Below are 27,005 nucleotides of genomic sequence, written 5' to 3' on the forward strand. Positions count from 1 at the left end.
TAGACAGAAGTCACTTTGACAGGTGGATATCTGCACCAGCTATCTAGCCCATGGCCATAACATAATTATTCTTGTTCTGTCTGTGAAGACTAAATGGTAAAATGCTTTTGACAAGATAGCCCTTTGCCAAAGACTTTGCAATTGGTTTATTTTTTAATGACTTGTTAAAATTCTCAAAGCAGGTATTTTCTGGCCAGTGCCATTCAAACACCATTTTGTTCTGTACTGATATTTGTAAACAGAACTCTGTATTGCTACAGTATGTAAGTTACAGGCAAATTACGAATAAAGTGCCCTACTTCGAGCAAGAAAATATATGTGGTTGAAAACAAAGAGTGAAACATTGGACACTTCCTTTTGAAAATCTCCTACTGCACTTTCCTAACACTAAAGACGGTGTCAGTGGAAAAAAAACCAAACATTAATATAGCATCAACAGTAACTGTCATAACTTCGCCTCACTTAGGTTTCAGTTCACTTTTTTTGCATCTTCACAATGAATGTAGCACATACCAGAACTATTGGGGTACCGAGGAACTGTACCATGTGACCCACTGTAAGCTGGCTGACTATTATGGTCAGGTGACTTTTTGGTTCTACGTTCTATTCCTGCTCAAGTTCGCACTGCCAAAGCCTCATAAATCTGAGAAAGTGTCAGCTACTGACTTAATAATTGCAGAGTTATATAAACACTCAATGCTAAATGTGTTGGTGACCTCCATGACACTGAACACTGATCTAATATGGCTGCCATTTTATTTCTGAGATATAGAGACATTATTCTATGATTTTCCACCATCAAGATCCATTAAAGTGGTTGTCTGGCCATATCGGTTAAAGACTGCGCTCTTTGAGATACTGGCTTTACACAGCTAGTGTTATATTATTCTTTCAGTTGAGTGACTGTTGTTGTGGAGTAAACCAGCCAAAAAAAACTGTCCCTACCCCCTTCCCCTTGGTGATAAATATTCAAACAGTCTGTAAACGCATGATTTTGCTATGTAAAGTTTGCCTGATTCATTTGTGACAGCCACATTCTCTGGCGCTATGCAGCATCGAGTTGGTGCTGATTTGAGGAGAGAGAGAGAGAGGTTCAGTACTTCTCTCTGACAAGTAATTACTGCTGTAACCCTGAGAGGATGTTTCAGGGGACTGGGGTGTAGTCTAAGATAATGATTTTTAAGCCTTTGGGTATTTTAGAATTCAGGCTCATCGTATGCTGTCAGTGTTTTTTTGTAGAAATGATTAGGTTTATAGTAAATAATATTACATGGACCCATGGCTAGTTAGAAAGGGATCTTCTATACTGTAGTGCAGGCACTGCTCTCCAGAGCCTTTACACTACTAGGGTGTATTGAGATAGCTATTTGCCATTAGGCTGTTTCCATGAGTGTTGATTAAGTAGTTTCCATTTTGGTATTACAGTATGCCCTGTTGTAAGTTGCTGACTGTGTAAAAAGTCTTTTAAGTCAAAAAAAGAAGCTCATCTTAAACCCTTGGTATTTATTATGACAGGGACCAGGAATAGAAATCCTGCATGTGTGTATTTAGTGCATGGAAGTTCAACTGTAAAGACTGTAGTGTAAAAATAAAGTCCCTGTGTAAGTATGGCATGCTTTAGAGTTTTACATGCATCTTGAGACCCATATGTTTTATTTGTTTATATGATAAAAACATACATTCTTTTAAAAAAAGCATTCTTTTTAAATGAGTTAAAGCTTTGTGAAAAGCCCTATTCCTCTGGTAATAACAGTAGACATTATCATTCTAATTTCTTTTTATATGTTCCTGTGTAGCTGTTTTCATGAATTCTAAAGGAGACATGTATCTCCATGAGCAGCATGCTCTGTGGCCTCTGAAGGTTGATGCTTCTATCAGGATTTACATTTCTGATATAGAACATGCTGATGAGTGTAGAAGTTACTGTTGTGTAATCCGAATAGCGGTTGATTCCAGCAATCCTACGTGTACAGCTGTATTTCTGTTTGTATTGATGTGTGTTGTGATATATTAGGTCTAAAACTATTTAAAATACCAATCAGATTGAACCTCTCTAAAAAATAAAAATAATTTGTCCTTTGAAGGATTTAAAGTAATACATTCCTGACTATGTAGTCTTACTAAATATTGGTCTTCATTTTTCTATACAGTGTAATGTATTTTGGTGGACATTGGTAAGTAAAATAATTAGTTACAACAAGCAGAAGTCTTTGATGGATCATAATGATGTTGCATTAAGGTTTTTATAAACCAAAGAGCAAGGTCAATTCTTGTCTCTGTGGAAAAATAATCTGATACTGTAGCTGGATTCGGTTTCATTGACATTCATTATTGTAATGAATAAGTCTGGGGAAGTCAATATCATTTGTATTCATGTTTTTGCCTTTGTACACAATAATGAGGAGGGGTCATTGAACTTGTGACCTGTGACATGGACCTTTTTCCCCGGGAGGATGCATTCGCAACCATTGAAAAAATGTGCTGTTTGGGTTTATACATTTATTTGTGTAATCGTTGCAATACGCTCGGTCTTTTGTAAATCTTTATGGCTTGCAGTAGGCAAACCCTCAATGCTTAAAAATCCTTTCAAGGTATATTTTATTCTTAGTTAATACAAATTGTAATTAGCATGATTCCATCAGATCTTACTGTCAAACACTATGTTAAACCAGTTACTTTACTGTATGTGCTTGTCTTAAAATTGCTTTTTGTGGTGCTGTCATTTTTACTTTCTCCTTAGCTTAACAAATGACAATGAACAGTTTGGGGATGTGGGAGGGGGGTTTGATGACTGTTTTGGTATTGCATTCTAAGCTTCATTTAGGAAGGTGAATTGCATGTGATCACAGAAATCTGGTTTGAAACAGGAAAGGGTAATAATTAGTTTCTAATATGAAGAAAATAGCTGTTATTAGCTTTGCCCTGCATGTTAGCTGTTTCCCCGCGGCACTCTTCAGATCTGAGCAGATGGGTGAGCTAAGGGCAGAGGTAATGTGTGCCATGATAGGCTGTCGGTTCTCCCTGAAGGCAATCTACGACTACAAGACATAGCTTCTCTCCTTCCTTTTTGAAACTACTCAGGCTACAAGACTGGTGAAAGAAACCGCTAAAATAAGCAATCAAGATGTTCATTTGACTGAGCGCTCCGCACGCATTGTTCTGTGGCACTGTATTCAATGTGATGACAGCTCCATGATTGGGTTAGAAGAAAAATAAAAAGGACATTTAGCTCTACCACTTTTTACCCTCTCCTGGTATTTTCTAGCAGTGACTTTGTTTAAAAGGAATGTAATACAGTCAGAAATTGAGTTCTGTTACTGAGGGAAAAATACATATAATGGCGGGGGAAAAGAGGTTCCTTTTGTGTTGTGGTGCAAAGACATACAATGGGATTATATATGTGAAGTGCCGCTGTTAATAAGCAACATTAACTGGTTGTAAGAAGCTATTTCATTAATATAGTGTGCGAATGAAAGGCAGAAATCTGATAGTAAATTTTACAGACAAAAGAGCGTATTATATTTTCATGTCATTTATACTGATACTCGTATATTCTGGTCTGTTTTTGTTATCTGTGTGTAGACTGATTGCATTTTTTAACCACAGATCGGTTGACATTTTGGAAGAGAAGAGGAGGCAGTTGCTGATCAAAAAGTGCACCTTTTCATTTAATAGCCATGTTTAAACATATGGCAGCGGGTGCATGCTCAGTGCTGGAAGGAAGTGTAGACATTGCAGGGAATAAGAAGTTTTGGAGTAATGTGTCTGAGCTCAAACATTCAGAAGTTACAGGGAGGGCTGGGCACAACACCAAACAAATAACAACATAAAAACAAGCATGAAATGCACCAGTTGCAGCTTTGGACAAGAACGCCTCCAGTACATTAATCTCTACTTCCTTTGTCGGAAGCCTGTGGCTGCTGTCAGGAGTCGGTTTACTTTTTGTTCTGTCATTGTGAATAAAAATGTCTAATCTTGTGAATCGGAAATTAAATTGTGTGGTTTAGAATTGCAGAAACTGAAGCAAAGTTGGCAAATAAAAATGTTATAGGTGATAAACCGTTTCCTTGTTTTTTATTTTTACCAGCACTTTATATGCATGCACATGTGAGCTATTCTCCATTTTTATTTTAAGGACAGCCATGAGTATCAAAAGACTTTTTCCCCAGCTAAAAGATAAACTGAAGGTGGCCTTTGAAAATGTAGCATGATCAAAGGGATCCCACAATTATTTGTGCCAGGACTGTAATGGCTGTGATTGATACTGAGAATCTTAACATTACAGTGGCATATGCATGCTGTATCCCATGCTATGGCTAAAATGTCTGAAGCCAAAATACCTAAGGAGGGAGTTTAGGGTGCAATAATGAAACATGTCACTTTCTGGCATATAGTGCTTTAAAAAGTGATATTGCAATTGGACTAGATTACCGACTGCTGATTCTGTGCTGTACAGACTGCGGTCGTTTGCTGACATTGTTGATTTAAACACGGGATGCACACATTTATTCTCATTATTGCATCTCTTAATGTGAAACCTTTGGGATTTCATAAATAACAATAAAAAGGTGAATCTACAGAAACGGCATCTTCTCCAGGGGGTGGAGGGTTACTTTGTTTTCTGTTTTATTTGTATTAAGCTGCATCATTGGGAAAGGTTATGTGAGCCTGAGGTTTCCTTACACTTGTTATTTATTATTATTATTTATTTATTAGCAGACGCCCTTATCCAGGGTGACTTACAATTGTTACAAGATATCACATTATTTTTTACATACAATTACCCATTTATACAGTTGGGTTGTTACTGGAGCAATCTAAGTAAAGTACCTTGCTCAAGGGTACAGCAGCAGTGTCCCCCACCTGGGATCGAACCCACGACCTTCCGGTCAAGAGTCCAGAGCCCTAACCACTACTCCACACTGCTGCCCCAGTCTATTTACTGAAGTCCTTCGAGGTCCATGTAGAAGTTCGATTTGTCGACCTACAAAGCGCTCTCTGTGTGTGTGTGTGTGTGTGATATAAATATATATATTAGAGTCTTCATCAGGTGCTTCTGGTACACCTCAGCACTGACAGTCAGGTAGTTGGAATCCTGCTGAAGAATGTATTCAGAAATTTGGTTGTGTTTTAGTTCTGAAAGCATCAGTTTCTGGTGTTTGGAACTGAATATCACTGTACACAAAACAATTGCCCCACAGATGGAATTGTTGTGTTTGTCTCAGAAAAATGTCCTTTTTCTTTACTCCGAACTCCTGTATGAGTATCAAATATATCAGGTTAGCTCTTATCCTGACTTGTTTCCAGTACATCTGTTAAAGCTTCAGTTAAAGAACCAGTGATGTTAGTCTTGCTAGTAGTGCTGATCACATTGCAGTAACCCTGCTCTGATGCATTACTGATGTACTCGCTGTAGGTTGGTCTGCAATGACTATTTTATTGAATCCTGTTTATTCCAAGGATATTTTTCTATTTCTGGAGAGACTGCAGTGAAAGCCTAATATCAGCAACCACAGCCACAAAATATGTATATTTTATATTATAATTATATAAGGTATTTATATAAAATTTATAATTAGGTAATTATTTGAGTTTTTATTTTTCCCAGCATATATGTGAGGAAAACTTATGATTTTATGATTTTCATTAGAAGGAGCACGGGACCTCTGCCCTCAGTGGGTTATTTATATTGTTTATATTTTGCTGGAAAGCCCTTGAAACACATTTTAAAATGAGGCTAAATGGAGATGGTGATGGTACCATCATAGGCTTCGTAAGGCTTGTCTACTCTAAATACACAATGCTGTAGCCGAGTCAGGAAATTCAAATTGCAATATTATTTAGTACAAAGAATTCTGCAGAGCTGGCTAAACTCTGTATACAGTATTGTTTAAGAAAGAGGTTCACCCGTCCCCCGGGGTGAGAGAGAAAAAATAAATAAAAATAAGCGGCCAACAGTTTGCCCAGCATTTAATCTGCCAGTTAGACGCTGTAAATCAATTGTCTTTTTCAATCTATGAGGCATTTTTATATACACACACACACACATTTCCCCCTCTAAACACAGAAATCCAATAAAAAATGAAACAAAGGTAACCGAGATGACATGTGATACCTGACAGTACGTGTTTGTGTCACATCAGCATTCCCCAGGTATTAGAAAACACGGCATACTTGTTTATGCCTACCGCTTCTGCGAGGGAGAAAGATTTATAAACATCCAATACAGTTAGAAAATGCATTCAGTGCCTGTAAATCTGATGTTGCTTTGCACAATTGAGTTTGCTGTGCAGCTCACATCGCTCACAGCTCTTAACCTCCTGCTAGAACACCTGCATGTGAACAGCTAGCGGGGGTTAGAAAACAAACATTGAAATGGTTATTTATTATCTTTAAGTGGATATCATTGCACAGATGAAACTAAGCAGACCAGAGACCCCTGAGTAGAATACTAGTTTTAGGGATAGTAATAATGATGATATTAAGTACCAGTAAATTAAATCTTGACCACACTTTATTCTGGTATTGCTGTAAAATACCAATCTTGGACAAAAAAAAAAGTGAAACCTTTGAGTAACATTGTCAATAGGGAATTCAGTATGGAACTGATTGGAATGGCTTTCAGTTGTTCTGCAGGACCATCTTCCTTGTGAAACATCGGCAGTCTATGCAGTCTTGAATACAGAAGCACCTGCCAACCAGGTGCTGCTTATGAACCCTCTATCAAAGTACCTAAAGTTATTGTTAAAAAGAAAAACAAATCGTTGAATATATTCAGTCAGAGTAATCGTCAGTAATACAAATTATATATCTTTTTTCTTTTTAGACATGGTCATGCTTATTATTAATTATTTATTTAGTTTAGTTTAATTTACGTTAGTTAATGAACTTCACGTGGCTTCGTGTTTCTTGCAATCAAAGTTTGATTTGATCACAGGATCAGTTTATGACCCTTCCTCTGCTGGGCTTTTAAGATTTCACATGCAAGTAACACTAGATTTAGAAAGTGAATAACTTTAAAAATAACTTTTGCTCTCAGTAGCATCACTTTTTCAAATATGAGTTCCACAGCTATATATAGCACACCTTGTGAAGCTATGTAGGCCTATACTTTACCAGGGTTGCTTAATCCCTTGGTAACTGAAGCTGTTACATCCCTGAAGCCTGCAGCCTAAATTCTTCTTGAGAGCACATCAGAGATGACAAAGTTCTGGGACTCAGTCTCTTGTTTTAATGAAGACAACCTGATAGTTCTCACAAAGACTCTTTCCTCAACGCAGCTGCTGTGGAGAAATTGCACTGAATACCAAAACACTGGCATAACTGTGGCATAACTTCACCAGACTTTTTATAAAGCTTTGAGCAGCATTGTGTTTTTCTTTTACACAGTTACACTGGTGCTGTCTTTTTTTTTCTCTTTTTTTTTTCTTCATTTCTTTTTGTACCAGTGACTCTTCTAATATGTGACATTTCAGATGTTTGTCATTATTTTTTTTCTTCATATAATTGGGTTTTTGACAAGGGCATTTCTCCACAATCCATTGCTGTATTAATGTAATTTTTTTTCTTGTTTCTAGCTGCTTTTATATCAGATTTTTTCTCACTTCCTTGGCAAAAAAAGTTAAGAAATTCAAGGAACTGATCGATTTCTCATCTTTTTAATACGGCTGTGAACTTTAATTGAATAATTAAATTTCTTTCGGGGAGGGGGGAGTATTACAACACTGTGCAGGTCAATAATTCAAGTTAAGTTGTTAAGTCACAAGGTTTCACAAAAAAAAATCCAAACATGGCAACATCCATACAAGAAACCCTTAAAAACGCCATGTGTATATAAAGACAGAAAATGAATGCTTTTACAGACGTTTGTGGCAAAATAAAAAAAAAAACTCCTAAATGTGTTTGTTAGCCTGTTCCAGACTAGGATAGGTCCTTAGTTATTCTGTCAAACGTAATGCAGCTGAATCATAATGTATTTTTTACCACAGAAATAATGCACTGTATTTTCAAACTGATTCAAAACCTACTTGCAGTTTTATTACCCACTAGTATTTTTATTACACGGTAGAAAAAATGATTACTGTAGAACAAAAATAGTAGCCATTAATTGATATTGTACCGTCCTCCATTTCAAAAACGTATAGGGGTAGATGTACTAAAGTGTTGTGCCTGTTGCAATAGTCACAAACCAGTTGCAAACGAGTCGGAAGTCTTGGGTGAAATGTACTAAACAAGCGCAATGCTGATTGTGACTTTTTAGGGAATGCTTTGCGGCACCAGTTTTTCTTTGCGGTTCAGCCTTAGATGAATATGTAATTATTGGTGTTCCTGCATATATTTGCAAAAAATGGGTGGAGATGCAAATGAGGGTTCACAAATATTATTATTATTATTATTATTATTATTATTTATTTCTTAGCAGACGCCCTTACCCAGGGCGACTTACAGTCGTAAACAAAAAATACATATTGTAATGAGATGTACTAGAGCTGCAGACAATTGCGACACTTACAATTGCATCACTTTAAGAACTTTTGAAAGCATGTTTTAAACAGTCGCAATTGTTGCTGGCATTTCCCAGTCGGCTTTTTCTCATGCATTGCCAGTTGTGCTCAATGCATTTTTAAGGCGAACACCCAAGTACCTAATTTTCACTAAAGTCAGGGTGTACTTACAAGACTTGAAAACAAATTTCTATGACATTTCTGGTTTTCCCAGCGTGTTGGGAGCAATAGACTGCACACATGTGCCACTAACCCCTCCAGCTCTTTCTGAGCATCTACCCCATAATCTGTACAGTATAGGTGTTTCAGAGCGAAGACCTCAACTGCATCTGGAAAATACATTCATGGATTGCAAGAACTACTAGGAAAGTACCTGTAATGTTCAGCAGGTGTTTATCTTGATTTATGGAGTGCTGTACAGTCAATGTGTTACTTGGTTGCATATCATTATCATACTTGTTTGGGTCATTTCACAAGTGTCACTCAGAACCCCTTAAAACTGTTTTTTCTTTTTATGTTTGCCTACAAAATTGGCAAAATGAAAAAATTCCATCAGATGGCTAGGAACATGCCTTATGATATCATGTCTGGCTGACTGTTTTCTCAACAGCAACATAATAGTGATTTTGTTTTCAAAGTTTTTGCCAGCATTGCATGAGTTTTTCCTGTTATAGATTACAGGTTTACAGTATGTTTCTGCCGAGAGAGGGAGAGGCAGAGGGAGAGACAGGCATCTGTTCTGTAATTAGACTATAGAAGAATGAAACCACTGCCAAAAGAAATATTTTTCCTCCATTCAAGGTTACATTCATATGTTTTAATTTGAGATGTTGAGGATATAACCTATTTGTTCATGGCTACCTGCGATGCCACAGCCTCTGCCAGACTGGTTGTTGGCAGAGTTCTGTGGTATTTCCATAAGCTTCATGCTTCTGCAAAAATGTTGTAAATAATTATCTATGTAAACTCCTTGCTTATGTAAGCACTATAGATGTTTTCATTGCATAGCCACTGCAGATTTTGGAGAAACGTTATAAAGGGTAGCTAATAAAAATAGGAAACTTCTTACAGTACCTTAGGGATTACAGAACAATTTGTTTAAAACCATCAAGTTTAGAGATAAATTTGCTTACACTTCGTGTCATTTGGCAGATTTATTATTATTATTATTTATTATTATTATTATTATTATTATTATTATTATTATTATTATTATTATTATTATTATTATTATTATCATCCACAACTTAAGGGAAATTATACATGTGGACAGAATTGTGCTTTTACAGTAATTGTAAATGTTGTTTTTATTCTTAATTATTGAGTTGACAGACCTAGAGACGTTTCTCGCCATTCATCCACAGAGCTGGCATGGCACAAGCAGTGCTAGTGAGGGCTTCCCCACACTGTTCTGCAGTGGAGAAATCCCCTCATCATACCCATCCAATTTTATGAGGCTGCCTGCAAAAAGCTTCCCAGTCCCAGTTGTGCAGATTCAAGCAGTGGTTTTGTAATGTGAACTACAGATTACTGAAAGCAGAGTTCAGACCATCAATCTCTTATTTCGAAAGCTGGTTTTCAACCCTGACATTGATGATAAGTAAAGAAATGGCCATTGGTTAGACTGTATTTTTTAAAATGATGAACTATGTTGGGTTGGGACGCCCTTGTGGAAGTCTATTGTACCTTGTTGAGTGTATCCCACTGCACATAATGCCCATTATCACTGTCACGTCTTCTGAAACACATACAGTAATCAGGCATTCAGAGCTGTCCTTTCCTGGCCCCTCCACTAGTTAACATGACTTATTAAAATAAACAAACCCTTAACTACTGGGATGTTAGGTGTTCTTGAACGCATCACTTTTAGTAGCATCAGTAACACCTTTTAAATAGTAATAGCCTGTTCTGTTAAACAAGCAAACATGGCTGCAATTTTAAGATCCTAGATACATTTTGTCTTTGGCCAATCAGGAGAGATTCTTTAAACATGTGACTGTGAAAGATTCCAACTGAAGACAGCATGGTTTAGACAGCTATTAAAATCAACAATGTTGACATGTATGCAGACAGCGGCACCAATCAGTGTAATATTAATGGGATTTTTGACCTTATAGCGGGAAACATTGGTAGGGAATGTAATTAAAGAATCAGGCTTCTATCTCTAAACTGGGATTAATATTCATGGATACAATAATAGTTACAAAAAATGAACCATAGTTTTATTATACAGTGTCCTCTAGTTGTTCAAACCATTGCAGGTTTTTACTGTTGCAAATAGTTACAAGCAAAGGTGTTTCAGGTAAAGATCACACGGAAACCTGGCATAGCTCAAACTGAAAGGCAATGGGTTTGTTGTTTTTAATTCGGTTGATACATTAAACGTGAAAGCACATACAATAAAAAATCTTGGCACATTTTATTTTTGTATTGGTACACTTCTAATTCATTTTATTTTATTTCTGGCACAGAACAAAGAAAAATGAGACTACCTGAATTGCAATGCTGTGAAAACGATTTTAAAATCACTGTTGGTTTTGTAGTACCCTAAATTTAACTATTCAAATGCAGCGTTCTTAAAATAGAGCATGTTTGTGTTGTCAGTGTTTTTCTGAGTTTCGTTGCCAGGTTTGGACTGGCCACAAATAAAAACAACAAATATGTACCGTGCTGACAGATAACAAGCTTACAATTTACCAAAATTGCTGATCGTTCAGAATGGAGTATTTTTATTAAACCATTAAGGAATGGCAGAAATCCAAACTGGCATTTTTTTTGTATTCAAGGTATTAGCCTACTGTGTTTCCAGTAAGGCAAACAATATATAATTATTTGTGGAAATCATGGTCTAAATTTAAAAAAAAAACTAAACGTAAATGCAGTTCATAAATAAATAATCCAGGGATAAAGAAAACGTGCTCAGATAAACAAAGATCTCTAGATGCTGCCAGGCATTAAAACAACAATGGGACAAAGATGAGGACAGAGCACAGGGTCACTGCCAAAAAATCTACATCCTCTACTTGACAGACATTGCATGTAAATGAACTTGTTTTTTCACATTGAAGACACAGAAGGAATACATTCTTTACAAAGGAACAAGCAGCCCAATATCTTTACCACAGAGCAGTAATATGTACAGGATTCATTTTGTTTTGATTTGTGTCCAAGAGATTTGATGGAGGAGCTGTGTATGCCTGGCATTGAAGAAGGCACTAGCCTCATATTAAAGTGTTTTAAAGTTATGCAATATCTGTTATAAATAAGTGTTCCTTTTTTACCATTATCATACAGTGTTTTTGAACCCCCCTCCCCTAAAAATGATATATAATAGTTGATTTTGAAAAGAAAAACAATACTTTTTTTTTGTAGCATACGCTTTTGTTTATTGGTTAGCGCTACAAAACTAAATGAGACTCCAGACACTGTACAAGCAGAGGGAACAGGTGCAGACTGCAGGTTTCAGTGCAAATCTGCATGCAATGGATCTTGCTGTTGCAAAGACACATGGCAGCATTTTATGTGGAAGCAGTGGTGAAGGATGGCAAAAGCTGGAGTTGAACACAACACACATCGCCTTGAATAACAAAGAACACAGATCTAACATGACATCATCAATCTGCAGCCTGGCCCTACAAGTGCAGTCGAATCTACGTGTTTCTGATGGATGATAAAACAGGGCTGCAAATGAGATTCAAAAACAATCTCTGTATACAAGGCTCCGTGATTGTGAATGCAACTAAGAGCCAGATTCACGGAAATCACAACCTTTTTTTTTGTGTGTGTTTTTAATATATAAATATGTGTTTTCATTAATTTATTCCTAACTATTCATCAAAAAAATATTCAAAAACTTTAGCTCATGAAATAAAACTCTTAATAGGGGTTGCAGGTGAGGTGTTAAAAACATATCGTCATGCCATCACTTCATACACACTTGAGACTCTCAACAATAATAACGAAGACAATGATTTGAAATGAATTCGCTTCACCAAGATATTACCAAGGTACTTTATATATATATATATAAATCAAAATAAATAAACGTCTGTGTTGAAAGCGGGTTATAGTTCAGGTAGTGGTAATCTATAGCTTTCACCCACTAAACTACAGTTTGTACATTTTTGGCCTTGGCTGTGCAGTGTCTTATGACATTTGTCTTGAATGATTTAGTAGATGGTTAAATAAAGCAGCTGACTCATAACAGAAGAAACCACAGGAAAAGTGGTCTCTAAAACGGCCCAGTAGGATTGCTGTTATTCAGCGTTCAGTGCTGTAGAGTTTTATTCAGCTTTTTTTTAAATGTTTTCTTTAAGTCTGATCTCCATCATGCATGTTTTTTTCAAGAACAATTTTATTTTAAAGACAAAATCCCCTTTACAGTACTCAGAAACTCATTTACTGGTATTAAGGGAAGAACATTGACTCACTTGGCATGATGTAATTTTATTTTTAACATATACAGTACTGTGCAAAAGTTTTAGGCAGGTGTGAAAATGATCACTTGGATTGAGATCTGGAGAAGGTGCTGACTGAGGTCTGCCTCATGTGCAAATCACTGACAATTCCAGAGGTGTCAAAGGACCCAGTAGTTTGCATATGCAAATGAGACGAGGGGGAGGGGCTGTGTTAATAAAGTGGCCAGGAAATGTATTTTGTGATACGCTCACAGAAGCTGATTTAACCTCTCCAGGATAAGCCGCAGCTGGATTTTTTGGCTTATCCTGACAGGGTAGATGATTATCAAATCAACGCCCAAGTCAAAATTAAATAACATTTCTCGTGTGATTATTATTGTTTTTACTTGCATGATGGTTTCAATTAACGAGTCTGTCTTTGCAAGCTGAAGCTTTATTACTTTGCTCCTTCTTGACCCCTGGTGGATAAGGCTTAAATTACACCATTACAACCAGTGGCTAATATGACCACATGTGAACAACCACAAATTGAATGTAGGCCTGGACGTGTCTTACCCATATTTCTACCTCCCTGTCCAAAAGAATATTGTTAAAATCTGACTGGAAGTCTATAGAATCAAATAGCATGGTGATACTGGACTGGAAGACAATATTGCTAATTTACCATGGAGTAAGACCTTCCTTTCTACCAGTAAATTGAATTAAACACTCCAACATCAAATCCTGTAGTGAACTTAAATAAGCTTCTCTGCCAAATAGGCATTGATGTTTCAGCTTTCCAGTCTCTAAGTTAAGTAGGAAGGACATTGGGTGTTTTCAAAACCACCACTCTTAACAGGAAAAAAGTCACTTGTATTGAGAAAACTTATTTAAAGAGATTGTGGATAAAAAATAAAAAAAACTTTTGAAACGTATCTTGTATAAACATATACAAACACATTGTATATATATATATATATATATATATATATATATATATATATATATATATATATATATATATATATATATATATATATATATATATATATATACTGAAAGTCACGGTTGCAAGGTGTTGTATAAATGACAGGTCCTGGGAAAAAGCTGACAAGCAGTTCAGTAAAATCAGTGTTTTAGAGGCTGGCACATTTCAAAGCACAAGGGAGAAGAAAATATAGATTGAAGGGAAATCTGTCAGAAGTTACTGTAAGAAAGAGACAAGTGTGTTGTCATTACAGGAATTAATGGTCTCAGACTCTGGTGCCCTAGGGGACCCAGGTCTCCTTACAGGAAATGAACCGAATTGTTTATGGAATAAAACGGAGTTCAGTGCCTGCAAATGCAGCTGGTTTTAAAACAGCAATATTTAAAAAGGCTATTAAAAAGACTTTTGAGATGGATATCCCGCTCAAAAATAATTTGTCTTGTTGTTTTAAACTTTCAGTTCATAGTGTGAATTTAATAGCTTCAGTTTTATATGATTTTTTTTTGTGTGTCAGTAGAAAGCTGCTGTTTGTTTTTTTTTTAACTGTAAAACTAACACATTACCCTCTTTTAATAACTGGTTTTGTTTTTTATTTGAGAAATAAATGCAATAAAATCTATGTTATTTGGTTAATTTTGATGAATCCATAACATTGTATTTGCTGTGGTTTTCTGTTTCCAGATTGTTATACAGTATTATCTGGAAGGAACATCATTATCTGCAAAGAATATTGGATAAAACAACATTACTGGAGTGAAAACTCATATTTTTGTACCGAGTAAAGCCAACCTAAACGTAATTTGGCTGCTCAGATATTTTATTTGTTCAACATGGAGCAGATGTTGAATCCCTACAACACAGTACCCTTTTTTTCTTTTGCAGAAATGCAACATTTGAAAGTACAAGTTCTATTAAATTCCAGATTTATCGTTTTATTGTAAATTTATTATCAGCATCACTTTTTTTCTCTTCTTTATATTATATTGAGTGCCTTGAAATGTTCGTGTGCTATTTTTATAAACACAAAATAAATGAGTGAATTGTTTTAAAAATGTGGTTAGTTATGGGATCGCTGGCATTTTATAAGGAATTAGACAACTGCTTTCTGTTGTATCTTTCATTCTCATAGAGGGTATGGTTCTAAAAGCTGTGGAAGCTTTAATTAGACTCAACTCCAGGCTGATTTCTGGAGGACCAGCTTCAGTGGAGGCTGTTGTTGATAATGTGCTGTTATGGGGGAGTTATGCTAATCAAAAGCTCTTGAGTTGACCCGGTGAAAGGAAGTGTTACTTAAGACATTTTATAATAGTTACATTTTTAGGTAGTTTAGCATGAGATCATTTGGGCTTCTACAGCTATTTTGTGGTCTGTGGTTTAGTGTTGTCAAGGGGGAAAAAAATAAATAAAAGATTGTTTTTATTTTAATAATAGCAACAGAAAAGTGCATAGAAATCTAGGTGCACTTGTAGTATGTGAAATGATTTAAAGCTGCTAAATGTTTAAATGTTAAAATAACTGAGCTCTGTGTCTTTTTAATTGATAGGTATGGAGGAGAGAACAAGCACAGCCTCATGGGAAGCAGGAGGACAGCCAAGTCCCTCTTATCAGTCCTCCAGGGTAAGAAGACTGGGTCTGTTTTTATAGATTGTGTTTTTTTTTTGTTTTTTTTTTATAAGCACAGAACAAGCTTGTATAAACTTCATAACAATAGTTGAGTGTCAATCTTACAAATAGGTTTGGGCCCCCTCATTTAAAAAAAAATGAAAAACACTACTTTGATAAATGTTTTGTCTCCAACAGGCCTGTTTTGAATCTGTTTTAATTTAATGTTATCTTAAACTCAGATTGGCATGTTTATATACTAGATATAATCGCTCATCAGATATTAAGTATTATTTTAGAGTAAACGGTGCCATTTTACAGTTTTAAGTCATTATCATTTTTTTTGTGCTGCTCAGGTAAAATCTAAGCAAGCTTCTTATAGATACAGTTTTAAATAATCAGACAAGTTAGATAGTCATTGTTTTTTGTTTTTTTTTTCATTAAAATGCAAGATAATATTTATTTACCAAATTAGATTACATTATAAAAGTTTTTTTTTTTTTTTTACCTCAACACTTAAATGTTTTTTTTTTTTCACCAAGATTTAAACATTGATGCCTGTGTCTTGCTCTCTGGTCTTGTATATATCAAGTCTCTAGACATTTCTCTTGTGGGTTCTCTCTGCAGTTACTTCAATATTAATAGGAATTGTTATCGTTCCACTCTGATACTAAACAAAGAAAGAGGAACCAACAGTCATTCTAAAACCAACTCATTTAGCATAATGTTTATTTTAGGCTAGATGTAGTGACCATTAAATGTCATTTTCTTTAAAAATATATATATATATAATGTCCACATTTGCATGACTACTGACAATCGCATACTGCATGTGCAAAAACAATCTAGCATTGATATTATCCTTTGTAAATCGAGTGAAATTTGCTGGAAGCATCTGTCAGATATGGAAAATATACAGCAGCATATCAGCACTTAAAATGTCGTTTAAAAAAAAAAAACACATTTTGCTACATCACTGTGTACTAATACAAAATGATTTTATTTTGATTGTTTGTCTGTACATGATTGTTAAACAGTTGGGTTTTGAGTTCATTTTCCTGGAGTCCTATATAAATCTCATTTAATGTCAATCTCTTGTCACTTTTCATTAGAAATCAGTTAAATGTCAGATCCACACAGCCTGTATTACCTTGTTTATTTTCCATTGCCCTTCCCGAATGAACATCTACAGGCTATAGTTCCATAGACAGGCAGATTTGAATTACAAGATTGAGACGCATGATATATGTGCTGCAGGTACATATAAATCATCATCTTTGACATTACTGGGATGAGGAAATGAGTAAACAGGCTGATGCTCCAGCCAGTACAGTACAAACGGGTCTCACAAATTTCATGCAGATTTGCTGCAGTTCCTTCGGTACAAAATCTGCATTAGGCGTCACATTAAAAAGTTCAGCAGAATCAGACACAAAAAAGCATGTCCTTCAAGTTCTGGTATTGTGTTTAGAAAACACTCACATTCACCACTCTTAATTTAACACCCTTTTTTGGGGGTGGTTGCATTTGTGATTTTTGTGCATGTAAATTCAGTTGGGGGGGGGGGGGACGACAAATTAAAGTACATTTATATTTCTAGTTAGGTAGTTTTAATGAAAGGAGTCATACAAACACAGACACATTGGCACACACATACCAATTGGGAAATGAAGTCTTGTCAACGCTTCATCCTGACATTGCACAAAGGCTGTGTATGCAATGACTCAGAGGCTGGCACAGAGGCAAAGTGTGACTGTAAACCACACGTGGCTGTTTGGGAAAGGCATGAGTGGTTAGATGCCAAACGCTTTATCAACATGAACAGGTTTACGGTAGAGAGGCTGGCACAGCGATAGAGCAAGTGCCTGTTGGAGAGCCTTGTTTGTGTTTTCTATTTGTTAGTTGACCTATTGTTACTTCACTCTTACATGAATGTAAGGGTGTCCAACTGTAAAACAGTTTCCCCAGGTGCCTTGTTACCTTCGGCCTTTGTGTGATGGTTATTACTTCTGTTCTTGTTTTGTGTGTTTGCCTGTTGGTTTTGAATACATACTTGCCTGTTGCAAGTGTGAATTTAAAAAGAACACTCTACTTTACCTTATTTAATAGTTTCAGTGTCTTCTATAGAAATAAAGCCCTTTTTGTCCAATACTAAACCTGGTAAACTGCTCAGCTGTGTTGAGTGGTTCCATATACTAGACCAGTTTGCAGGTCTGCAGTGCTGTAAGAGTAATATAACAGGAAGTGGATTTACTGTTCTGGAAACTCTGTAGTGTAAAAACAAAACATGAAGAGAATTTTGCATAAATAGTTATACTGTTGATTATGACCAGTTCTGCTTTATATTGCAAATATGTTGTTATGAAACAAAGCAAAAATAAATCTAACATTGCATGACATTCAGAAGTACTGGTAGTTGTTCCCGACCTTTTTTTTTTAATACAACATTTAATTTGAATAATAACGAATGCATTGCTTCTTATATAAAAAGTATCATGAAAACGTAGATTATTAAATAGTCTTTTATAGATATCAGGAAATCCTGTTTTATGCACACCTTAATCCATACAGGTCACTTTTGTACAAGGTTAAATAGAAGTGGACTATAAAGAAAATATCAATGTTTTAAAATACAGTCAAGTAAGAAATTAACCATGTAGAACAACACTCATGTTTTAATAATAATAATAATAATAATAATAATAATAATAATAATAATAATAATAATAATAATAATAATAATAATAATACCGACCAAAAATGCAAATTCAACATGCAAACTGTCTGGCCAAGGAAAGCATTGTATTAACAAAATGTTTTTGTTTTTTTAAGAATTTATGTATCAAAAAGTAAAACTAAAACCTACTGTACCAGTACTTTTTTTTTCTTCTTGAAATGTCTAAACATTGTAAAGTAGTGAAGTGACATAGACATTTGTTTCATAAATTACTTTTTTCAGTGGTAATAATTATTGAGATATAGCCTACAGCAATAACTGTCAGGCACTGAACACACGGCCAAAGTTCAGCACAGCTAACTAAAGGCATTCCTTATTCATCAGGGCATCAATAGCCTATATTTAAAGAGTCTCTGAATTTCTCAGTTGCACTATGAAAACATTTTCATACTGTACTATACCAATTTAATTATAATATACTAGACTTTGACTGATATGTGATCAGAAATTAAATGGGCAGGTATTATTGGCAAACCTCTACATTGTCACTCCTGACCGGCCACGAAGCATAGGCTACTGTAATGTGGCAGCACTTCAGAATAATGCAATTAATTATGTTGTAATTAAATACTTGCGGTATTACAAAATATATATAAAAAAGCATGTTTTAAAGCCTGCTGACTGACAGTTGCTGCAGTCTTCTAGTGATTTACACTTGGTCCTGATGTTAAGATATTTTTTTTAATTATTTTTTTGAAACCCATCATTATTGTTAATTTTCTTCAGTCGATAAGCTTAGGTTAATGGGCTCCACCTCTTTCCTGCACAACAAAGTTCATGTAAATATAATTTAAAAAGCTGGAGAAGCAGTTGATTTGCATATGGCAACTCAGACTTTTTCAGGTGAAACTGTTCATTTGAATATGGCCAAACTGGTGCTTAGCCACTGGATTAATACACAAGTAAACCTAGTCTACCTGCAACTACCCCCTTACACTCCCTTTTCAGTTTTAGCTGACTCAAATGTTTCTAAAAATCATTGACAGGCAAAACTTACAAGCATGGATTGGGACTTAGCTGAGTCTTGGATTTGTATTTATTTAAAAAAAATATATATTTATTTTTGGAGGGTGTTGTTCAGATAATACAAAATATATTGCGTGGGCTTAGCATAAATTCATATGCACATTTTATACTACACATTCACAGTAGAGTACATTGACATGTATTTGCCTAAATTAAAATGCTTAGGTAAGCATTTGGACCTGTGAAATGTTTGAAATGATAACATTTAAATGGAAAGATGTTTTGTTAGTTAAATCTTGGTCCTGAAAATTCAGCAGTAAAGTCTTGAAACGTTCAAAATGGTATTTCTACAATGACATGTAGTGTTATTGCAATGACAGAGTAGCTGAAATACAAGGTAAATCGCTTTCCGCGCACTTACGTAGTGGGGAAAAAACTATTTACTGCTGAACAAAGGAATTTGGCAGGTGGAAATACCAAACGATGGTCAACAATATTCTCGTACTAGAGGGTGCCTCAGATGATGCCGAGAAGTATTATAGATTACACAGTACACATCGACATTAAACACAGTGGGGGCAGAGAGACCACACTGGCACACTTATTAAATATTCATTCATGTTCTGTTTGTTTGTTCTGGAAAATCAAACTTGGGAATGCTGATTTTCTCTTTACAACCTGCTCACATCACAGCTGCCTTTCCTGCTTGCTTTTCTTTGAATGTCTCCTTTCAAGGTTTCCTGGTTAATAGTTCGTGGGAACAAGAGAACAGGAGCCTTTCCAATAATTTATATTTATATACAGAGAGACGGACAATAGCATTTGAAGTGGCTGCAGTCTTTCTTTGCTCTAGGTGTGTGTGTGTTTGTGTGTGTGCGTGGGTTTATTCCATTTTAACACTGAGCCAGACCACATGATGTTGACCTTGGCTGCAAGCCATTCTATTTCCTGGGCAGCTGCTGCCCCGAGCTGCCCATCTGACAGACGGGGCTATGGCCACGGTTACCAGAGGACACCCCTGTGGCCACAACCAAGCTGTAAATGTCACTGTGAGATTGCTTCTCTCATGTCTGTCACAGGCGTATCATTGATTCTGAAGTAGTTAAACTGAGGCAAAGATTCACCTGGGACGTGAGACTCTCAAAAGATTACTTTAAAGCAGTGTAGCGAAAGGAGCTGTGCCTTGCATCCTTAAGCAGCAGTGGTTGTTTGACAGTTATTTAGCCAGCAGTTACTAGCCCTTTGGTAGAACTGACAGCGTGCAGCCAAGATAGCGGGGGCCTGTTTCGGCCCCTTTTAATGCCTTCTTGAATGTTGACCTGCAGTCTGGGAAGTGATGATTGTTCTGTGATTGATGATCTAATTGTCCCAAAGGATTCTGCTTGATACATTGTTGCTGTAAGCCTGACCACGATTCCATGGCTTTCCAATGCTTGTCTTGCAGCCCCTGCTTCAGCCTTTTCCAGCTTTCTGGCAGAAGCAGGAGAAATGATGTAGATGTAATGTTAAATTAATCTAAAACGTTGGTTCATTGTAAATACTCGGATTTCCCCGAGGCATCTGCTTAATCAAAATGTAAAAAACATAGCTAAAAAAAATCGAAGGAATGAGGTTGTTCAACTACTTTTCTCTGGCAGTGTATGAAGTGCTGCAGACTACAGTTGTTGTGTATTTGCACTCATTTGGGTGGTGGTGGCGGTGGTTATTATTGTTAGTTCATCTTGTCATTGACTAGATCATTGGCCATGCAGGCACAGTGGGAATTCTCAGCGGGCTGCTGAACACAGTCAACATTCTGCCAGCATAAAAATGATTTTATCACCTACAATGAAATGATATATATATGATACGATTTGGCGTATGTTGAGTTCATACAATATGAGTTTCTGAAAGCCTGTATAACGGTAGAACCCATGCCCACAGACGGTAGTACAGCTTGTCTTGTCAAAGTTAATGTAATTTTAGGTCACTGATTTGTGCAACACTGCACCACTCGTATATATTTTCTGAGAGATTTTCAGAGTGGGCAGGATTAGTATTACTACCGAGAAGTTTAGAAAAAAAACAAAAAAACTGTGACCAATATTTAGCCCAAAGCCACAAAGCGGAGAGCTTTTCTAAAAAAGGACATTTCTAAACCACAGTGGAAGAAGAAAGATTTAAATTGGCAGGCACCTGGGTGTAATGTGCCTGAGCACGGCCTATAAAAATACTGCCTGCTTAACAATCTCACTATTTGAATTCTGATGCTTTGACTATTATAAGACTAGTGACACCTTCAGTGGAACTGGTCCACCAGCCAAGCAAAGCCTGCCAAATATCTGAAGGCCAAAATGACTTCTGAAATCTGAAATGCACACGTAAGTCACTTAAACTCAAGTATGTTAATTAATTGCTTTTCAGTATAGTGTGTTGATATTCTTAGACAGCTTCAGCTTTCCAATAAACACTTGTTTAGTAAATCATAAAACATGACAGGGTGTCCGTTTAAGGGGTATGATGAGTCTGGGTGCAGTGAGTCTTATTTTTTTTTTGTATAACCCAGAAACCCTGAAGTATGTTTTCTATACTTATAACAGTGGCTTAATATAGGGACATTTAAAAATAAAAAGCACAGTGAATCTTGAAAAGCATGTTAGCCAGTCAGTTTGGTGGATTATTTCCAAACCTATTTCATCAAACTGAGGTATTGTATCTAATTTACAGAGGGGTTCTGCTCATACTTGGTTTAACAGTTGGATGGGGCTGTGGCATAAGGAGAAGAACACTATTGTCTTGGTGGGAGGGGGGCTTCTAGTTCTAACCCCTTGGCTCTAAGCAATATGTCCTTCCATAATAAGTCCACAAACAAGTTATACTAGAAGCACACAAGCTTGTAGATCTATATTCATTATTCGATAGCCGGGGGCGACTGGGAACTGTATCTCCTGACTGATGTAAACGGGTATGTTTACAAATGTATTCATTTGATAAAAAACTAACAAACAAACAAACAAACAAATGGTGTGACTTATTGTCAATATTCTGATAACACTCAAAGGGTAAGATGTGAAAATGTAAGAGCAACCTAATTTAGCTGTCAGCGAGGGCAGTAGGAGAAATGCTTGTAATTTATTCCACAACAATATTGGTTATTGCTGCGCTTCAAGCAGACCACTGTGTTTTCCAATTGAAAAGCCAACCAGGTAGGAACAGGATAACATTTTTTTTTCTTTTTTTAAATGTGATTTTGAATGCAATAAAGAAAGCTAACAGTATAGTGACAGTTGACCAATTACAGTGTCATTGCACTCAATTAGCGGCACTGCCTAATAATCTGTTTAATACTCTTTCTCTCCCCCAAGGGTTTTGCAGACAGCCCTCATTACAGTGATCACGTGAGTGACAGTCGATTAGTGACCCACGAAGGATTGTCCCCGACGCCTTTCATGAACTCCAGTCTGATGGGTAAGTAGGTAATTCTTTGCCAAGTAGCCCCTCAAAGCCTCTTCGGTCAGGAAAAGCCATTTTTCATCCCTCGTCTGGGCGGACAAGCCGTGCCACGCATCAGGAAGCGGCAGCAGTTTCTGTGGTGACAACGTCTCCAGAAGCTGACCCTCCCCCAGGCTGAAAGTCACACCATCAGTACAATTTTCCATCACAAAAGACTTGCTTCTAGCAATCAGAAAGCCACCAGGAACACACAGTAGCAGGGAGGATTTTTTGAAGAAAGGGTTTTGTAAATATAAACGGACAGCCTGGGCAGAATAACTTTTAAATAATCTGAACAATTGTATTGAGGCATTGAAAGGGGTTGTAATAGTCTCTTCTCATTTCTTATAAGGACGTTAATTAATTGATAAGCTGCTTTTTATTGGCACTGACCTTACTGATAATTTGGATAAATCAGCAAGGGCAAACTGAAATACACAGGCAAAACGCTGTCTTGTGATTGCCAGCTTTGATAATATGACTAGCTAAACTTTCTGGGATGGATATAATTATTGTAAGCAGTGAAGTATGAGAAAGATTTGGTATGGTGTTTTGTTTAGGATTATAGCATCAGATTTGTATGTTTTAAATAACTGCTTATCCGACACAAGGATTGGTCAGGGGTTGAGCCTTTCTTATTAAATTACATTTTGCTGTAATATATGGGATTTACGTGGAATTACTTTTTTTCTGAGCATCCTTATTGAATCAAGTCTTTAAGGTAATTTTTTGGCATGGAAGTGTAAAGATGTTGTACAATTAAGCATTACAGTCATTTGAACTGTATTTCTGGAACCTTCAATTCTGTTTGTGAACGTGACCTATTTTTTGTGATCTCAGCATTGCCATTTTAAGACAGAGCCCTGGTAATCCAAGTGGATTACTTCAATCCAAATCCTAGCGGTCTGCAATTTCTTTTGAAAATCTTTGTATGATGCAGTGTCTTTGTTTACTTCTTTAATCTTGTGTTTGAAGAAAAAATTTGAACAGAAGCATAGACTGGAAAAAGACTTCTACCAAAGGCATACATTCAAGACAGATTTAAACAATATTAAAAGTAACTAAAAGCTTACTGCTTTTATTTTATTTTATTTTTTAACATGAAAGATGCTTAGTTTGACGATTGTGCCAAAAAGGAACCTGCCACTTTTTTAGGTATTAAATATATTTTTTTTATGTTTTTACCTATCCTTTTAAAATGCCTTTGTAGTTAAAGCAATGAAATGAAAACACTTTTACATTTATTTTTTTTAAAGTGTCTCATCATGGACAAATGGGTATTTAAACTGTGAATTTGTTTTAGTGGATCCTGTGTAGATACTGCATGCATGGCTTTTAAATGTTTATTTCGATATATAGGCATAAATGTCTCTGACAGAACTCATTTTTGTAATAAGTGGAGCGTAGTTTGAAATGATTTTGAGAAGCACTTGAACAGCTTCAGTTTAGATCAGGAGTCTTGCTTCTTGGGGAGTGTTTATTGGTTGCTCTTGCTATGGCGGGTTGTGTTTTGATTTGAATGTATTTTGATTCAGGCAATGACTAAAAAGGAGTTCACGTCATGTAAGGGGTGTGAGGTTATTGAAGGTCAGCTGGTGTTCATGGAAATGAACTTGTTTCAGTATTTGAATATAGAACAGATGGTTGATTGTGAAAACAATTTATTTGGCTTACCGGTAATCATTTGTTATTTCCACAAGTACTATTTAGTACTCCTATTTTTATCAATTATTTTAAAGGAAAATGCTTGTAAATATGAAACTGATATCCGACCAAAATTGTTTTTTTGTTTTTTTTATTACGGTAACTGATATAAAAATTTTCAAAAATTTTAAAAAAAAAAAACTCTCTCAAACCTTCAGGTTGAATCTGTGTAAATACCAACAACTAGATCATGAGTAAGCTGAGCCCCAGTAATATGAAGAGCCGTCAGACGACAGATACATCATTTAGAGCTTCATGGGTCACTGCAATGCTTTCTGGGATACAGTGCCAACTTTTTGTTCTGTGCCATTGATTCATTCTTCCCTGGCAAAATGTTCTGTTAATGTCACAATGCCCTGGATTGAAACATTTTAAAGCAATGTGTCTTTGTGCATAACGTAACTATAGATGGCAAAATGCATAAACCATGCTGGCCATTTGTTAAAAATATTAATGTTTTGCATCCTAGGCAAATAAGTTGAATTGTTTATCTTGAAATCAGTGTTGCCTTCTCTTCTGGGAAAGCATGCATTACTTTTGTCTCTCTGAGTTTCTAAAAGCTTTCAAATGTATTTGCCGTTGGTATAACAATATAAAACATGGAGTTTGAAGAGCATTCTTAAAGCTGTTTACTCCAAATTGTCATCAGCTCAATTTTTGCAATAAAGAAAATGCAACTAATGCCAAACCAGAGATAAACAACTTTACTCTAGAGGCTTAAGTTGTTTCTTATTAGTTTTAGAGTTGTAATTTAGTATTGTTTTGTTTTCAGAACTAAATTGTGGGGAAAAAAAAGATGTGGCGAGAATAGCTTTGAGAACGTAGCCCATTGTTACTTATTGTTTTGAAAACATCGCTGATAGGCACAGAAAATACCCACGCTTTTCCCAAGCTGGGTTCTGCATGGAATTTCCCTAACGATCCTCTTGGTGTGTGTTCATGGGTTGAATGGCTGCTGCTGCATCTTTTTGACTGGCAGAGTGTTTACTGAATACACCTCAGATAAAGCAGTTAGGATCATTTCAGTGTGTTACGGTCATCATTGTGTGAAATTGTAATGATTTGAATTTTTTAAAGGACCACAATAAAACATGGATTTATTTAATTGTACATGAATTACTGGAGTGTTTTTTTTTGTTTTAGAATAAACTTTTTTTCTATATATTTGACTGACTGGAAATAAAATGTTTTAATATGTGCTTTGTCTGCAATGGATTCTAGCTCATAGTTTTTTTTTTTTTTTTTCAATACCCGCAGTTAAAACTTAGGCTTAGTAATTCTGGCTTACCCATAAAGGCATCCGTGTTTCACAAATCATCATTTTGTAGTATTTCCACGGAAACAAATTTTATTTTTTTACATTATTCAACATACCTTTTTTTATTGTAGTGCAGAAACTGTATAAGAGGTTTTGAGAGAATTAGTATTTCATAGTGATAAAGTATTTTTTTAATTTTTTGTAATAGCATTTAAACCGTCTTTAGATTAGATTACAATGGGCACAGAGATAATGAATCTTGCTTCTTCAGCGCCAGGAGTACTTATTGGTCATTCAGATTACTCATCATGAAGGCAGATTGTGGTTTAGTATTCTTCATAATATCCACACCGAATATGAAGAATTACATTATTTCATGTACAAGTCCGTTGTTTAACTCTGGAAAGAATTCCTAAGGCTAATATATATAAACTAAAATAAAGACGTATCACGTTTTGAATATTCTTGGAATACTATGCCAATGAATTCAGAGTTCTTGTAGCCTGTAAATGTTCTATATTGCGAAAACCCTTGAATGCATTAACTGCTGGAGCAGCTGCTTAGTAAGCACGAAAGGTAACGGTGTGTTTAATTGAACTACTACAAGAAATGTTTCATCGCCTCCCTCTTTTGTTTACATTGCATTGACACTTCATACAGCAAGATACACTTCAGAAAGAAACATACTTTTCAAATCACAAACCTTATTTAAGCTCTTTGAAGTTTCAAGTTCTGATATATAAGAAAGCATTTTACCCAAAGGCTTTGTGCTACACAACTCAAGAGCTTTCCACTTTGTCACAATGCATTTTGAGGAGTCATGTCAGCGTGTGGTGTTCAGTACCCTGTCTTCTGTTCCCAGCCGTTAAGCAGAAGTGGTTTGTCCAATGTTATAACTAAGTTCATTTTTAATACTGTGGAAGCAGACCTAACCTCACAGTTGAATCATAGAGAAGGAGCTCCTTAACCAAGCTGTTCTTCTCAGGGTTTTTTCATACCTATAAAGTAAATCTAAATAGCTCTAAAATAGACTCTGCCTTGCGATGGCAAGTGCAACATACAGCTTTACCCTCGTTAAAAATATTAACATCTGATGTGGTTCAGTAAGTTAAAATGTTTGGCTTATTCCTTCTTCTGTTTCTTCCCAGTAGTGAAGTGCTTCCTAGTCATTATACTTGTAAGCTTTAGGGTAGAAAGCTGTATTTCATCTACCTTTTTAACCTAAATATGCACAACAGTATTCTTAAGAGAACTCTTAAATTGTAGCTGTGTCTTCCTTTCATTATTTGAGCCCTCATACATTTCTTATGATAACTGCATTACGTTACATTACAAAAGAGGCTTTTTTTTTTTTTTGCATCTGCACGATAACGGTCTT

General features: G+C 35.9%; 1 protein-coding gene across 12 annotated transcripts in view; it reads left to right on the forward strand.

Moving 5' to 3' along the window:
* The window catches only part of LOC117429447 (transcription factor 12-like), a 96,949-nt gene that overhangs the window by 9,460 nt on the left and 60,484 nt on the right, over positions 1-27,005 (forward strand). For all 12 annotated transcript variants that reach the window (XM_058998763.1, XM_058998760.1, XM_058998765.1 and 9 more), the window contains exons 4-5: positions 15,433-15,506; positions 22,539-22,641. In XM_058998763.1, the coding sequence (XP_058854746.1) occupies positions 15,433-15,506; positions 22,539-22,641 (177 nt within the window). The remainder of the gene's footprint in view (positions 1-15,432; positions 15,507-22,538; positions 22,642-27,005) is intronic.

This window comes from Acipenser ruthenus, chromosome 24, assembly GCF_902713425.1.
Source record: "Acipenser ruthenus chromosome 24, fAciRut3.2 maternal haplotype, whole genome shotgun sequence".
Lineage (NCBI taxonomy): Eukaryota > Metazoa > Chordata > Actinopteri > Acipenseriformes > Acipenseridae > Acipenser > Acipenser ruthenus.